The sequence below is a fragment of the Cannabis sativa genome, chromosome 9, assembly GCF_029168945.1.
Source record: "Cannabis sativa cultivar Pink pepper isolate KNU-18-1 chromosome 9, ASM2916894v1, whole genome shotgun sequence".
Taxonomy (NCBI): Eukaryota; Viridiplantae; Streptophyta; class Magnoliopsida; order Rosales; family Cannabaceae; genus Cannabis; species Cannabis sativa.
This window is the reverse complement of record NC_083609.1, coordinates 27,826,305-27,843,345: the sequence shown is the minus strand read 5'-3', so window position 1 is coordinate 27,843,345 and position 17,041 is coordinate 27,826,305. Positions and strand designations below refer to the sequence as shown.

The 17,041-nt window shown below is 34.9% G+C and overlaps 1 protein-coding gene across 4 annotated transcripts; it reads left to right on the top strand.

Moving 5' to 3' along the window:
- Positions 1 to 5,511: 5,511 nt before the first annotated feature.
- On the top strand, positions 5,512 to 13,220 carry LOC115723027 (uncharacterized). 4 transcript variants are annotated; one of them, XM_061103587.1, is made up of 13 exons: positions 5,512 to 5,529; positions 5,876 to 5,961; positions 6,192 to 6,265; positions 6,910 to 6,985; positions 7,075 to 7,147; positions 7,262 to 7,313; positions 7,619 to 7,680; positions 11,406 to 11,469; positions 11,748 to 11,805; positions 11,904 to 11,990; positions 12,132 to 12,225; positions 12,619 to 12,725; positions 12,805 to 13,220. In XM_061103587.1, exons 2-12 carry the CDS (start codon positions 5,879 to 5,881, stop codon positions 12,709 to 12,711), a joined length of 816 nt encoding a protein of 271 aa, XP_060959570.1. In that variant the 5' UTR covers positions 5,512 to 5,529; positions 5,876 to 5,878; the 3' UTR covers positions 12,712 to 12,725; positions 12,805 to 13,220. The 4 variants fall into 4 exon arrangements, with proteins under 4 accessions (XP_060959570.1, XP_030508285.1, XP_030508284.1 ...); XM_030652425.2 differs by lacking the exon at positions 5,512 to 5,529 and adding an exon at positions 5,626 to 5,697; XM_030652424.2 differs by lacking the exon at positions 5,512 to 5,529 and adding an exon at positions 5,631 to 5,784.
- Positions 13,221 to 17,041: the final 3,821 nt, after the last annotated feature.

The window sequence follows — 17,041 nt, the reverse complement described above, 5'->3', positions numbered from 1 at the left end:
ATAGTTATTAAATAGTTAGAATTGGCATTTAAATGGTTGAATTTGAAAATTGGCGTTTTTGAGAAAATCAGATGCAGAAAAGATAAAATTGCAAAATTGCAAAGAGTGAGGCCCAAATCCACTTGTATAGGGCCGACCACTTTTGTAGGGTTTTTCCCTCTGATATTTTCATTATTTTAATGCCAAATAATTCAAACCTAACCCTAGTGGAATGCTATAAATAGATAGTGAAGGCTTCAGGAAAATTACACTTAAATTTTCTACTTTTTCATTCAGAAAAAACTGAGCCTTCTCTCTCCCTATCTTTGGCCGAACCCACTCTCTCTCTCTCTTTCTCATTGAGATTTCGAAATTCTTAGTGTATGAGTAGTGCCCACACACAGCAAGTGATACCTCAATCATAGTGAGGAAGATCGTGAAGAAAGACTTTTAGCAAGAAGGAGTTTCAGCACTAAAGATTCAGAAAAAGAGATCCAGGTTCAGATATTGATAATGCTCTGCTACAGAAAGGAATCAAGGGCTAGATATCTGAACGGAAGGAGTCATATTATTCCGCTGCACCCAATGTAAGGTTTCCTAAACTTTATATGTGTTTATTTCATCGTTTTAGAAAGTTCATATTTAGGGTGTTAATAAACATACTTGTGAGTAGATCTAAGATCCTGGTAAAATAATTTCCAACAGTAATTTACCTCCCTGTGGATACGACATAGTCCATTTACTACTGCGACCGCAGTGTAACTAATTGGGCTACATCACTTGTTAACGCCCAACCATGTAAAAATATGTGTGTTCCTTATTACATTTTCTCTATCATTTATTATTTCTTAAGTTCTTATTATTTTAATTCGTTTTCGAAAATCTCGTGAAACATTTTTGTATTTTCATTGAGAGCTAAAGGAAGCAGTGAGGACCACCCACTAGTTACTCAGATATTTTAATTTTCGCAAAATAGCACCTCAAAGTGATTGTTGTTGGGTTTGGCTTAAGAAGATAATCGCACCTCTCCTAAAGACAAGAAATGGAGGTGATCAAATAGTCGATTTCCTTCCCAAAGTCCAAGCTTGCAATTTCCTCTGCAGTAGCTGTCTTGATCACTGGCGATGGAAGATGGGAATATTATCGAGCCCTAATTCTCAGCAACAGGCGAAGGCAGTAATCTACTGTGTCTTCCAGATGATCTTCCTTGAATGCGATTCGAAGTTTTTGGATGGCAAGAAGTCTGATGCGATTTGGGAGTTAGAAAATTTGGAAAAGAAGGCAAAAGTGGTAACTGAAGGATTACCAAGGGTATTTATACTCCAAGACAAAATGTGAGGAAGGAGTGGATGGCCACGATCTTTTCGGAACGAAGTGCGATCCTCATCCAATGACCAAGGAGACAAGAAGATAATCGCACCTCTCCTAAAGACAAGAAATGGAGGTGATCAAAGAGTCGATTTCCTTCCCAAAGTCCAGGCTTGCAATTTCCTTTGTAGTAGCTGTCTTGATCATTGGCAATGGAAGATGGGGATATTCTCGAGCCCTAATTCTCAGCAACAGGCGAAGGCAGTAATCTACTATGTCTTCCAGATGATCTTCCTTGAATGCGATTCGAAGTTTTTGGATGGCAAGAAGTCTGGTGCGATTTGGGAGGTAGAAAATTTGGAAAAGAAGGCAAAAGTGGTAACTGAAAGATTACCAAGGGTATTTATACTCCAAGACGAAATGTGAGGAAGGAGTTGATGGCCACGATCATTTCGGAATGAAGTGCGATCCTCATCCAATGGCCAAGGAGACCAAAGATTTATGAGTATCTCTGCATTTAATGCCTTTCGAAATCAAGGTGTGAATGAAAATGCTCTTTTTCAATTTTTATGTCAGTCAGTGAGCAGTCGTCGAAATATATTCGTTCCTCTACTACCAATGTAAGATTTTCTATTACTTTATATGTGTTTATTTTATTGTTTTAAGAAATTCATATTTAGGATGTTAGATTATAGATTATAATCAAACATACATGTTAGTGAATCTAGATCCTAGTAAAATAAGTTCCAACACTTATATCCCAGGCATAGTGTAAAGTCAACAGAGCGTCGAGGAACTTACTTGGTGTTTGGATGGAGACTGGAAAGTTTTCGCGAAAATCTGCCCAAAATGTTGAACCCAGTCGATCAAGTGGTTGTAGCCTGCCTGAACGTCGAATTTCTCGTCTAGCTAGAGGTGAAGTAAGTTCGAATTTATGGGTTCGACATTTGGAAAATGAAATGAACAAAGATTAAAGAAATATCGGAGGAGACAGTCAAAAGCCTCTTGCATTCATTATTAATGGCGACAGTAAAATAATAAGTGTTTAGAAAATAAGTGCTCTGATTCATGAAAATTGCAAAAAGGCTTGTAAAGATTAAAAATGATAAAAAAGGGAAAAATGAGTTCTTGGAACCTATTTATAATCCAATCGCAAACATTGCAGTTCGAAATAAATGGCCTAGATTGTTCCTCCCAAGAAGCACCTTTTGATCCAACAAATGGGAAATCGAAAAGACCACATTTAATGCTCAACCTTAACGTTTAAATACCGTGTATTGTACGCATTAAAAGGGGGGTCACCTCAGTTGTCCTATCCTCATAGAAACTCCTCCCAAGGAACACACCCTTATGTGTGCGTAGCATTAGCAAATGCATCAGAAGCACTGCATGCGGGCCACACCAATGATACATTTGGTTATTATCCCAATGCGTGATGACAACTTATGGGATGCATCCTGCGGGTTCGACCAACACCACGTGTCTAAAATTTGTTTCAAGAAGCGGAGAAGTATTGCAAGCTCTGGGACCTCAAAGCGTCTCAAAAGCTTGGGGTAAATGTTATCCGCATTTTTACAAGACATGACACGTGACATGAAAGGGAGAAAATCACATCAATCCTCCCATAATCATAACACTGCTGGAAGGTCTTCCTGAACCAAGAACCATCCACGATGACAAGGATGCAGAAGTTCACTCAAGCCTGCCTTTATTTCCCATATGTGGAAGGCAAAGTGCTTCTCCCAGACCTAATGGGGAAGCTCGCTTAGTTTATGTCCGGTAGGCAGAAGAAAGAGCTAAAGCAGATGTTGACCTTCATGGGGGATTGCAAATGTCAACTTTTCTCATATGCTAGGTCACCGAAGTAATGGTTATGTTTTTTCTAACAGAATCAGATCTTGTCTCCTACATCCAAGCATAGTAGTGTGCGCACCCCCACCTTCCTTTTACCAGATGGACACTACAGACTTCTATTTGTAAATGAGCAAGCTTTGAGTGACACGTGTCTCTCGCTTTTAAAGGTTAAACCTTTGTGTGACATGTGTCCAAGTGGTACAAAATGGTCTCCATTATCCAGCTGCTACAGGCATAAGCATAATGCTACCCACGGGATCAATCAATCAGCTTTACATTGCATGTAATTTACTCTAATAGCAGGATTTAAGCAGAAATCTTAGACGGGTCATAGGTCTAACCATACCCGCTACTTAGCCTATAAATACCCCTTCGTTCTCATGTAAAGGGGTCAAGCCAAAAAAAATACATAGCTAAAACTCTACTGAAATTACCTTTGATCTTCTTCTTCTTCAAAAAGAAACTAAGGGTAAATAGTTAGGATTTCCTGCAAAATACTGTAAATTCATCAATACTGCCCTTAGAGGCTAATAGGCTGACTCGTGGACTAAGGTTTATTAACACCTGAACCACGTAAAAAGTCTTCCTCTCTTAATTTCTGCAACTTAATATTTAAGTTTCCAAAAATCTTAGTAAACAATATTGTGTGATCTTAATTCTCTTGTACAACCTTACAAGATCACACCATCTCTTTATGAATATAATTTTTTTTAGATATTTATCAATTATACTTCTATAATTAGCATATTCATTTATCTTATAATTGTATTTTATATATTTTATAATATATTATCTATTAAATACTTGTTTTTAGGGTACAAACTCTAACAGCGCTGCCGTTGTGTATTGTAGTGTTAGAATAATGGCCGTAGGACAAAAGGGATGTTCCTTTTGTTACGTGCACTCTCAAGGTCTGACATGAGGGATAATCCCTTGATTTGTTGGGATTTAGTGTCAAAAGATTGCCCCATCAGCCTTAGCCTGACTTCCAGGGTACCCTTTAGATGTATCCTAAATACTCATTCGGAAGGCCTTTGCTGCCTCTTTTTATTTAGATGAGGGGCCCTTTCAGATCTGGGGACATCCAACTCCGGATGTAGATATTCTGCCCTTGGATGGGCTTAAGGCTCATCTCTCCGTCCCATTATTTTGTAAGGCTTTTGAGCAGGCATAAATCCATTAAATTTTAATGTTAATTGTATCCCTTTCGAAAACATGAATAACAATTTTAATTATTTATTGCCTGTATGAAAACGAGCTTTATATTCTGAGACCTAATGAACTCCTTGCATTTAATAATGAACTCTTTAACATTACTAAACTTAGAAACCATAAAAATTAAAAGATTTATAATGATTATATAACATATCTATGACATCTACGTCTTGATTATATTTGCTAGGGGTGTGCATAAATCATCCAATCTAATAAAAATTGACCGATCCAATTACAACCGACCGCCAAACATTAAATCCAATTGTGATTGGATCAGATTAGATGTCATTTTTGAATATCTAATTGGATCAGATCAGATGTTGTATGGGGTGTCCAAAAGTCTAATACATCCAACATCCAATCAAACTAATTAGTATTTTCATTTAGTTTGGATGAGTAATTAAATTTTATATTGTTATACGTAAAATATATATGTATATATAAAAATTAACATTAAAATTTCACTCTTTTTTTCTTGGATTGGATGGATCCAATCCAATCCAATACATACTGGACCTAAAATATTGGATGGATCCGATCCGATCCAAAAAATACTAGGTCTAAAATATTGAATAAACCCAAATTGAATCGATACATATATATGAAATACATCCAATAGATAGAATCTATTTGGATATTGGATCGATTGGATGACTGAAATTAATTGGATCAGATCGGATGGTAAAATCTAAAATCAAATATATAATTGGATCGAATTTAGATAGGCCTAAAAATATTGGATGTAGTCCAATGAACACCCCTATTTGCTATATCAGAATTCGTAGACTAACTAAAGGTGGTTTTTTTTGAAAAACATGTCTCTTTGTGAGTTACCAGTCTACGAGTCATGTCTAGAAGGCAAACTATTAAACGTATCTTTTTTGTAAAGGAAAATCGTGCTATTAAACCACTTGAGATGGTACATTCAGATGTCTGTGGACTTTTGAATTGGAAAATCACGATGGTTATGAATATTTTATCTCTTTCATTGATGATTATTCTAGATATGCTCATCTTCACCTTATGCATAAAAAATCTCTACTTTTGAAAAATTTAAAAAATTTCATACTTTAGCTCAAAACCAATTAAGTAAAAGATCTTAATGTTAAGAATAGTTGGAGAAGTATTTTTAGCAAAAAAAAGAAAAAAAAATTTGGGTTGCATGATTTGAAAGTGAGAAATTTGTCAAAACGACCATTTGTCAAATATTTTTTTTAGTATTTTGCTAATAAAAATTTAAGGAATTATTTTATATATTATTTTTTAATTTACAATTTGGTTTGTTCTCATAGTTTTTAAGTGGGTTCTATATAAATTTTGATTGCTACGTTGGTTGATCCGGTACTCTAGTAATTCTTATATGCGTGTTGTTTTACTTGTTGCTAGGGAGGTTTTGATGTGGAATTTGTAAAAATACAAACATAATAGGTTTGGTGGCACAGTTCGTGCTCGATATTTTGTTTTTGACGAACCTCCAACTCGAATTTTGATTTCACTTTCATTTGTTGTTCTTTTGAAGAGAATGTCGACGCCCCATCTTAGTTGGTCCTTCCTAATCCTCAACTTACTCATCTTTCATTTTCCATTAAGAACCTCAGCAATCAGGTAACCCAATCTGCTGTTAGTTTTTTAATTTTGCAAATTTCAGTTTTCCATGGATTTTGTGTCTGTAATTAGATTCGGTTCTTGGAGCAAGAAAACGGGTTTATTTGAATGATCATCTTTCGTTCTTTATTCTTGAAATTTGTAATATACTTCTCTGTGATATTAGTTTTATAATGCAAATATGATCAAAATGGGTGACCATACCCATTGTTTCAATTCTGTTATTACAGGAAGGATATTGGATTAGGAAAACGTATTTGCAGGAATACGGTTCAAGGAAGATACTCACTGTCCGATGACAATGGTCAAGAATTTTCCCTTCTTTTATTCAAGCTTTTAATGCCTTTTTTTGTTAATCTTACCTTAACCTTTACTATGATGTAGATGTTTTGTATTTTTTAGTCATTTATTTGCATAAGAGTGCTTGTGTGTATTTTCGTTGGAAGATGATTTAGTTTCTGTATGGACAAGAAGAAGACATTGCAGAACACTCTCAGTAATTGCACAAAATTTCAATTAATGCATTGAGCAAAATGTCTATTTCATGCTGCAGGCACATTGGCTGCTTTAAAGTGTATGGTTAAGCTTATTAGGTTACACTTACTAGTTGCTAATTTGTTCATGCAAAGAGCTTAGAAAGACCAATTTTTAATTCATATACTCATTTATGCGATGAAGAATGTGGAAGATTGAAGATATAAATTGTTTTTTTTATGCTACAGCTAGTAGCTGACTGGTTCTTTCTGTATTACTAGTTTATCATGCTGTTTAGCTTCTTTCTTTCTTTCTTTCTTTTTTGGCTAGAATTCGCTTTAAGAATACTCGCACTGAAGTGGGTTGCTATAATGCTACTTATCTCTCTAGTTTCTTTTTAGCAATTGAGACACATGAAGTCTACACTTCTGTATTGCTTTGTTTCATTGTCAGTGTTTCCTAATTGCGATGTAGGCTATGTTTGTGATGCTCTATCAGTGGATTCAGAATCTCGCTGCTGTCCTGAAATAGGAGACAAATTTTCTTGTCAGTGAGTTCTCTCAAATGGATTGATGAAATGTTTACTGCTATATGCAAAAAAGTGGACAAAATTACACATTTTTGTTTTCCTGGTTGCAGTGGATGCAACCTTCTTTCACAGTGTTGCAATTCTTATGAATATTGTGTGTCTTGCTGCTTAAATCCATCAAAGGTAATTTTTAAATATGCCATTTTTCGTCTCTTTCTAACTGTTTGCTTTAACGTTCTTTCTATTTTTTATTAGTCATCTGCACAGTTGATTGTATTTATACTATTTATTTTGTAGACGATGAAGCACAGTATCATAAAGATGAAGATTGCAAAGCCAGCTACTGCAGGTTTAAATTTATAATACATATCCTCCACAAAATAGATTATTTCTCAAGGTTCCTTTATATAGCTTGCTACCATTTAGACCATTTACTAGGGACCAATTCTTTTGTAATTCTGTTGAGTGGGAAACAAAACATTTTTTTTTGTAATATGAATTTTACGAACTTAAGCAGCTACTTTTAATGGGCTCCGGAAATTGTTCATTTGGAACTAGATATATAGTGATAAGATTTAGTCAAAATCAAAGTTTCTTTTTCTAAATTGGAATCTCTCTTCAAATAACACGTGATGCATATAATGGTATTCACAGGAACTTATGCAAATGTCTTCGACTTTTGTGCTGGGAGGTGCCGTCATAATTCTGAGAGTGTGGTAAGTGATACTTCAATGAACTTTTTTGTTTTTTTATTATATTTGTATTAATGGAAAGAATAATACAAATATAAGGAGTACGAAGATTGTATTTCCATCTTACCAATAAAACATATGAAAAACGTTAACAAAATGCAAGAAACACGAACATTACAATAAAACTGGCTACTCTCTACATAAATCTAGAGAAACACACATCTCTAAACTCTTTCATATTGGACAGCCAATAGCTACCGAATACCTCACTTTATACCATAAAGCTTCTGCGCTCTCTTCTATCCCTTCGAAGAGTCATTTATATTTTTCCAACCAGATCACCCACCAGATAGTCATAATCCATGTCCTCCATAACAATATTTAGCTCCAGTCTCTAACACGAGCTGAAAAATGAGCTTCTCACAACTATTAGGCATGCATCAATGGTTGTTGAAGGACTTGAATAATCTTGACCATATCTTCATAGTAAAAGCGCAATGTAGAAAAATACACGAAGAATCTTCCCCACTGTTCCTGCATAAAACACAACTACCGAGAGAGTGTGAAGCATGAGGCTTCCTTCTTTGAAGAATATCATGAACACTTAAGCGATTTAGCATAGCAGTCGTACATTGACACAAACCTTTGATGGCACAAGACCCTTCCATATCACTTTAGCCTATAAGAACGAATAACTAGTGACATCTCCTACCAACATTTTGATGGCTGGCTTACATGAAAATACCTCAATTGAATCCCCAACCATATTCTTCTATCTTCCAAAACTGAGCAAAAGTAATGATTTTTCAGCCCTATGAATTAACTCAATACGATGAGGAACTTCTCTCTCACTTAGGTTGCGGTTGAAGTGAAAATCCCATTCCACACCTACCCTTCACTTAACACACGAATAGAGCAATGCAAGAGTTACTCTTCGCCAAAAGTCTAGTTAGTGTCAGACTAGGGAAATCAATTCTAAAATTTTTATCCCCTCACCGAGTTCCTTCTCAAAACCATACCAACTTCCCATCTTCGATTTTAAACTAGTTGGCAGTTGCCAATATTTATCATTTAAATTTCTGCAATACTTCTCCAAGGGCATCTAGAAGATTTCCCTTTTTCATGTCTCACCCATTTTCATGAAGACTGTATTTACTTTTAATAACTTTACACCATAGAGAATTAGTTTCCTAGGGAAATCGTCACAACCATTTCATAAGAAAGGCTTTGTTTTTGTCTCTAATGTTTCCAGTACCAAGGCCATCTTTAGCCGTAGGCAAACACCACCTCCCACAATACCAAATGCCCTCCTCGGTTGCTAGAAAATTGTAGAGTTTGGAAGGGAGATAGCTTTGGAATATTTTCGTGCAAATTTGCCCTTAACTTATTTAGAGGAAACAATGAAAGATTGATTGTAATATTTCTGATGTCATATGGAATCACCAATCCCACCTAAGTAAAGTCTTTTCATGGATGTTAATGTGGAATAGGAAATTATGATGCTCTCCATTAGTTTATGCAAGGAATAGATGTTGTGACGGACTGTTGTATCGACTATCCTTTGGGGGTTGTGGCTAGAAAGGAGTAGGACTTTCGAAGGACAAGATATTGATGCGGATAGCCTTTAGGATAAGATTAGATCTTGGGGAGCTCTTTGGCTACATATTTTGAAGGGGTTTAAGGAGGTTTAATTCTATGATTTACTTGGAGGATGGAATATTTTTTAAAAATAGCTTTCCCTCTTTTGTTTGTTTTTTGTACAGTTTCGTAACCACAATTTAACTAAGACATGAGTGAGGGCTCTCACTATATTTGGGAGGTACTCACTTATGGACATGTGACCTTTGTCTATATATATTTATTTATTTTTATCGAAAAAGAGAGAGGTCACTTCCGCTCTTCGGGGGTGTCCTCAGCGACGAGGAACATGTACTAGGGTGTATGTGCGACTCGTTCAGATCATGGATTAGGCCAAAAGAAAGAAAACAATTGATTCAGTATCAGTGCTCACTTATGGCAGAGGAAAAACCATGTTTACAAAACAATCATAAGACAAAAAGATAATAGAACATAAATACACATAATCCTTATTTGTAGCTGCCTATATTTTGTTAATCTAAATAAGACTCCATTCTCTAGTCAAATCTTGAAATGCTAGCCCCTCGAACCCTTTTGTCTTAAATAACCAGGTGGCCACCCAGAATTTAATCTTTCCCCAAACCACTTCAGCCCCATTTTCAACTCCTTCACACATCTTATCTTCCCATTTCTTTCCATCCATATACCCGAAAAAACTGCCAATATTGCTGCTGTCTACAGTTGTGTCATTCTTCTCCCACCTTTCAGGTTGCACATGATTAGCTGGCTACATGTCTGATCCATACACCATTTAATCTCGAATTCACACAATATTCTAGCCCACAAGCTATTACTAAAGGGACATTCCATAAACAAATAAGACGAAGTTTCACCATGTTTTCTGCAGCAGACTCACTAACCCAGAGAGAGTACCTGATAAGCTCTTTTCCTTTGTCTCTATTTGAAAATGAGCTCCCCCTTCCCAAAAGAATCTCCTCAACAATCTCTCAATAGTTTCAATGATTAAGGCTAGCGCCTTGAATAATGGCAAATATTTGATAGGTAGAGAAGAAAGAGCAAACTAAATGTAGTCCAACTCCCCTTGACAGATGTGCACATTTCCATCATGCCATTCTTTTAGACACCTTTGCCACCACCGGATCGCAAAGTATAATTTCTTGTTTCTTTTTTTTTTCCTAAAAAAAAAAAGAAAGAAACAGAGATTATATGTCTTAGATTGACCTCCTCTCAAATTTATTAGGGTGTCTCACTTTTGTGGAGGAAAACCGTGGTAACCGAAAGGCAACCCTAAGTATTTCATAGTTCAAGAGTTAACTTCACATCCAACTTCTTCTTCTCTATCAGCCACCCACTCATCATTAAAATTAAGTCCTACCAATTGGCTTTTGAGGCATTTGATTCTTAACCGTGAAACCATGCAAAAGGTCTTCAAAACTTTCATCAAGTGAGAAATATTTTGGTCCTTCACCTCAAGAAGGAATATAGTATCATCCATGAATTGCAAATGTGTCAACTAAACCTATATCATCTTCCCTACTTTGAAGCTTCTCACCACAGTTGAGTTTTTGCTGTATCTACCAATCTCCCCAACACATCCCCTGCGATGGTGAAAAGGAAAGGCGACAAAGGAACACCTCGCCTCAAACCTCTAGAACATTAACTTTCCTTTAGGTTGTCCAATAAGAAATATCGAGTAAGAGGCTGAGCACACATCCTTTTATCCATTTTCTCCACAAACTTCCAAAATCTTTCTCCATTCCAACACAAAGTCAAGGAAGTCCCATTCCACCAAACTAACAGTTCTATGAGCTCATAACAGAGAATGCTTATCTTTTTAGGGTGTAGGGAGTGCTAGTATTAAATTTTTAATCAAATTTATGTCTTATAGGAACTTGATGTTGAAAGTTAAACTTGATCTACTATTGCTTATATTTTGGTTCGAGTTTTTAATCTGGTTTCTTGATGGGATGTTTGTAAAAAAGTAGCGCTGAGTTAAATAATAGCCTTCCTGGCTATCTTACTTTCTAAATTGCTCATTTGATCTTGTCTCTTAATGTATGTAGGAGAGCTTTTGTGTTTTCTTTATATGACTTGCTACCATTCTACTTGGTTAATCTGGTATGGTATCTGAATGAGATTCAACATTTCAGGTTCATGAAAATGCATACATCAGCGATTTTCATCACTGTTTCTCCACGACATCAAAGTCTTCAGGTGGGATATCTTATATTTCTCTAGAAGTAAGTTTAAGTATGTTGAAATAACAACAAATCTTGTATGACTGCTAAAAGGTATCTTAGGCACTAAAGCACCATATATATATGCAAGAAGCCCCAATGTTATACTCTTTTGGTTACATCATTCTTAGCTTTTGATTTGTTACTTTCTATTGCTTATGTCTGCATGCACAATTATATTTTCGAACACATGTTTCTCATTGGATCCAAAATAGACAAGACTTAATTTTTATTCTTGTGGATTTATGTTGATAGGGGCAAATTCTACAATGCTAGAAGCCAGACTTAATGGCATTGATGTTGTTGTTGGAAGGTGGGGAATCCTGGTGATTATTTGTGTTTCTCAATTCTAGTAATCAATGTGAAGCTGTAGATTTTTCCTGGAATTCTCATTTCATGTTTTGTTGACAGGCAAGGTGAGTCATGTGATTCAGTTTGCAAGTCAAATGGACAATCATGTGTTCCAAATAAGCTTTTGGTGCTTAATCAATGTGACATGTAAGCTGATTATTACTATCACTCTTTAGGTTCAGATACAATTGTTTTACATGTGATGTGTTAGGTTTATGGTCATAATTAGAAATGGGGAGCTTGAACACATAGATAACCTGTTTTGATAAATAAACTTTTCCTGAGCAGTATGCAGAAATACATGCGATGCAAAGGAGCTTGTTTGTCAAGCATGGGATCCGATCAACCTGCTGAAGTTGTTGATAATGCCCCTAAACATTTGGTAATACTTTTTCACTATTTATTTATTATCTCGGGGCTATTTAATATTGTAGTAATCTATTTTCATGATAAAACATACTTTCAATAATTGAATTTCCATATATAAGTGTCAACTTGCTTCCAAAATGGGGTTCTTTGGATAAATGATGAGGAAAGAGTATTAATAAATTATTTTATATTCATAGCCCTTGATGGATTATGCAATTGATGTTCCACTGAACATCATGAAAATGCATGCTTGTTCAACACCAACTTTGATATTTTCACTACCTTAAATGTTATTGTTTTACCACCTGCAGATCTCCATTTTTTCATTGTTCCATCACTTTTTAAATCAATAGACAAATTGAGTTGTGAACTTTCGATGCTATATATTATGTTTTATATTTGCCAGAATCCTGGAGCATGTTTGTACACCCGGACGCAGTCCATGCTTTCATGTGATGGTTCTCATCAGCATACCAGGAGGTTGTGCCCTTGTGCATAGTGTGCATTTAATTGGTGAGTAGGACTGTCCATCATATGTATGTGGATCTACAGTTACACATGAAGATATTCTAATGCATTTAATCATTGGCAGATTCATGTATGTTCATATTGGCTGCTGTCTGCAGTTTTTCTAATGCTGTTTGTGAAGGTATTGAATGTTTCGAAAAGTTTTGAAGGCCCCCACAACTAGATGAAATTGAGAATCACACTATTGTCCAGTGGTCAAGTTTTGAAATTTCATTCCATGCATACGTTTAAATATTTTTGGTTAGTCGGAAACAAAACACAATGGTTATTTCAGGCACTATACTCCAGAGATTATAATCTTTGCTTTGTAATTTCAACCAAAAAAAAGTTGGCAATCTTGACGGAAATTCTGTATATACTAGGAAACATCAGTACCACTCTTGGGCATTTCTTATGAATGATGTTAATAATCGTAACTGATGGAATTTGTGTATCATTTCCTTCTAATAGCAACTTCTATTGATAAATTTTTAACCAAAATGGGTGGGATCAGATTTCCTCATTTATCATCATCCCTTTGTTAGGCTTTCATGATGTGCTTTCTAGCTTATTAAACTACTAGACAATTCTGTAGATGAAATTTATTGTTAATAAGAAGATAAAATAGATTATTAAAAAATTGTAGAAAAGGATGAAAGATGGGATTTTTGGAAATAATATCTATTTTAAGTTATGGTGTTCAGTTTATTTTTAGACTGGTAATGGGAAATTGGAATGAGTGGCATATTGATAAAAATTTTCTTTAATTTCTTTCCTTTTGGTAAAGGTGTATAAAAGAAGGATATAAGGTTCATTTGTAATAGTGATTACACAGGCATAAAGTTGTAATATTTATTCTTAAACTGTGTAATGATAATTACATTGTAAAGATATTATAAAGTTTTCAAAATCAAACTAAACATTAGAGTTGTAACAATGATTTTAGAGTAAATAGAGGCAAAGTTTCTAAACTTTCTTCTCGTTATCAATCAACTCTAAAAATTTATTTTTTGGGGGTAAGATTTCCAAAATTCGCGTTAGTAATTTAATATTTTTATTTATTTTTGGATGTTAAGTGTTTGGACTGTCTAATGTACACATACTATAATTTTATTGGTTCATGTAATAATTATTTGCAAAAATTAAAAATTAAAAAAAATTAAAATAAAAAAACAATTTTCATTTTCTCTTTCTTTTCTTTTCAACTTTTTTTTTTTTTTTCATTTACAACTCTCTCTCACCTAATTACTCAAAGAACAACCTCTCTTCCCCTTCCTTGAAGCTCAATTCCTCTTATATTAAGTTGCAGTCAAAACAGTTCTCTATATTTCTCTCTCCTAACCCTAACTCCCTTTACCACCCGAAACCACCATCACCTCAATAAAACCACCACCACCATGAAAACCAATCAAAGCTCACCTGAAATAGGAAAAAAAAAGTAAAAAATGCAGAAGCACAAAACACCAACCAGAAACCCAATCAAAGCTCACCTAGACGATGATAAATCTTTCGAACTAATTTCATAAACCGAAATGGGATGGCAAAAATCTGAAAATCGCCTCCCTCTCCACTTAAATTTGGAAAATGAAACAACATATAAGAAAGGGTTAATTGTGGCAAAACCCCCAATACTATTATTTCACTAGCAATTAACCTCCAAAACTCAAATTTTGGTGGTAAAACCCCCCAAACCACAATACCGTTAGCAATTTACAACTTCCATCCAAATTTAACTGTTAAGTGCCAGAATGACAGTCCACGTGTATCGTCCACATGTATACACGATACACGTGGCACAATTTTATTGATCTACGTATATAATTATTAAAAATAAAATAAATAAATTTAATATTTAAAATAAATCATTTTAAAACATATAAAAATTAGAAAAAAACCTAATTACCAATCATATTTTTATGTTTCTAACATTTCGTTTTTTTTTTCACTTTTTATTTTTCTTAATCATTTTCGCAATTCATAACATCACCACCACCACCACCATCCACAGACCAAATCACCACCACCACCACCACTATCAATACAGGTACCGAAACCACCACTACTCACCAACACCATCACTATAACTTATTTTTCAAACCCAAATCGCACAAATAAAATTTTCACAAAACACAATCTAACAAACAAACACACATATATATACATATGAAGCTCCAAACCCAGATCTAAAAATACCTAAAAATATTTAAACAAATTGATATCACATAAACACAAACAAACAAATACCTCCATCTCAAATCCACGGAAGAAACAAAGTAACAAACCCAGATTGAAAAAAAATCTCAGATCCAAAAACGAACCTACATCTGTCAACATTGGAGCCATTGATCCCGTTCATCGGCGCTGCCCACTATCCTATCGGCACTTCCCATTGAGAAGAATAGGAGCGAGAAAAGACAAAGAAGATGAAGGAGAAATTCATAACGAGAGAGAGAGAGAGAGAGAGAGAGAGAGAGAGAGAGAGAGAGAGAGAGAGAGAGAGAGAGAGAGAGAGAGAGAGAGAGAGAGAGAGAGAGAGAGAGAGAGAGAGAGAGAGAGAGAGAAAAATGAGGGTGTGATGGGTTAAGCAAGTTTCGTAATTGGTGAGGTCATCCATGGCCTCCGATTGAGCCTACGATACTGGAGGTAGCCCATCATAGCCAGGTTAAGAGGATCGAGCCAAACACGAGAGAGAGAGAGAGGAGTTCATGAGCGAGAGAGAGAACAAGCGGTGGTATGGGCGAAGGAACAACAATGGCTTCTCTCTGGGTGGCTTTTTTTTTGTTGATGGTGGTTGCTTGCATATTAGAGAGAGAGAAAGAAAAGAAAACTGATGAAGAAAATTCAATGAGAAAAAAAAAAGCAATTTTTTCAATTAAAAGTATTTAATTTTTATGTTAAATTAATTTATTTTTATTTCTTTTAAAAAATAATAATTTATTTACGTGGGCCAATAAAATTGTGCCACATGTACAATGTGTACACATGGATAGTCCAACCTGGCACTTAACAGCTAAATTTGGATGGAAGTTGTAAATTGCTAACAGTATCATGGTTTTGGGGATTTTACTGCCAAAATTTAAGTTTTGGAGGTTAATTGTGCTGGGTTTTATGCCCTAAATAAAAGTCAATATCAATGTAATCTTTATTCTTTAAATATCAATAAAGAAACAGAAGTATTTTTTCACTCACTTTGTGTATCAATTGGTTCATGTTATTGTTGGGTTTTGTGCCCTAAATAAAACCCATTACAATCTGATTAGTTATTAATCTAAGAAGTTTGAAGTGATTTATGTTTGCATGAATTTTTCATGCTTATGGTTTAATATATATTTAATATATGCACAAAATCAGTTAAGTCCAGAACATATATTTATTCACAATTACAGTATTGTCAACACAGTGGAATGTGATTGTGATTATATGATTCAAAAGACTAAGTCCTTGTTTCATCAGTGTTTTGGATTTACACTGATGTGATAATCAGCGATGAAGTATACTTACACTTGGAGTAAGTGTTATGTTCTTTCTAGGACATTGGTAAAGTATACTGGTTTCGAATGTATGGAGTATACATTGGACTGGACCGATATTGAAATTAGTCAAGATATTATAAACTTACCGTTGTATCTGTCTAAGTCAATATCACTAGTTGATCTTAGATCAAAAGAATCTAAATCCTGATATGCTTAGGCTCAATCTCAGGAGTTCTATTCATGTTCTTTGATTTATTAGTTAAGCCTACTTTTGGGTCAGGGTGATACGTATATTTTGGGAACATGATAGTATGATTGAGTGGGAGCGCTGAACATAAATATGGAATCTATAGCTTCTACTGGTGTATAGAAGTCAAGTGATGATTCCCTTCGAGCTTAGCTAAATAGAAGTTAATGGATGAGCTCTTGTTTCAGTGACTATTTCTTAGATCACTAAAACATCATTTACAGGTAGCTAAGTATTTTAAGGGGCCAAATACATTGAGGGATGAAAACGGTAAATTTATCCTATCTCGATGTAAATCATCTATATATAGGATCATGGATCACATTAAGATTATAACGATGGTTAAATGAGATAGCATATCTATATCGTGGAACATATAGAATGCTTTATATAAGTCTGAGAGTGCAATTCCAAGTTCTAAGAGTGGATTCAACAAGGAATTAATAAGTTAGGGAATTTACTTGGTAAATTCGGTTCGGCTTATTGGAAGCTCAGTAATATAGATCCATGGTCCCCATTCTAGTTGAGACCATACTACTTGTAAGACTCAATAATTGATTTATGATTAATCAATTATAATTCTAAAGATTAGACTATGTCTG

Excerpts from the sequence above, each read along its gene's own strand:
- LOC115723027 (XM_061103587.1), top strand. The coding sequence starts at position 5,879 with ATGTCGACGCCCCATCTTAGTTGGTCCTTCCTAATCCTCAACTTACTC. Across the intron at positions 7,148-7,261 it reads GCTGCTTAAATCCATCAAAG|ACGATGAAGCACAGTATCAT; the intron begins GTAATTTTTAAA and ends TTTATTTTGTAG. Across the intron at positions 12,226-12,618 it reads ATAATGCCCCTAAACATTTG|AATCCTGGAGCATGTTTGTA; the intron begins GTAATACTTTTT and ends TATATTTGCCAG.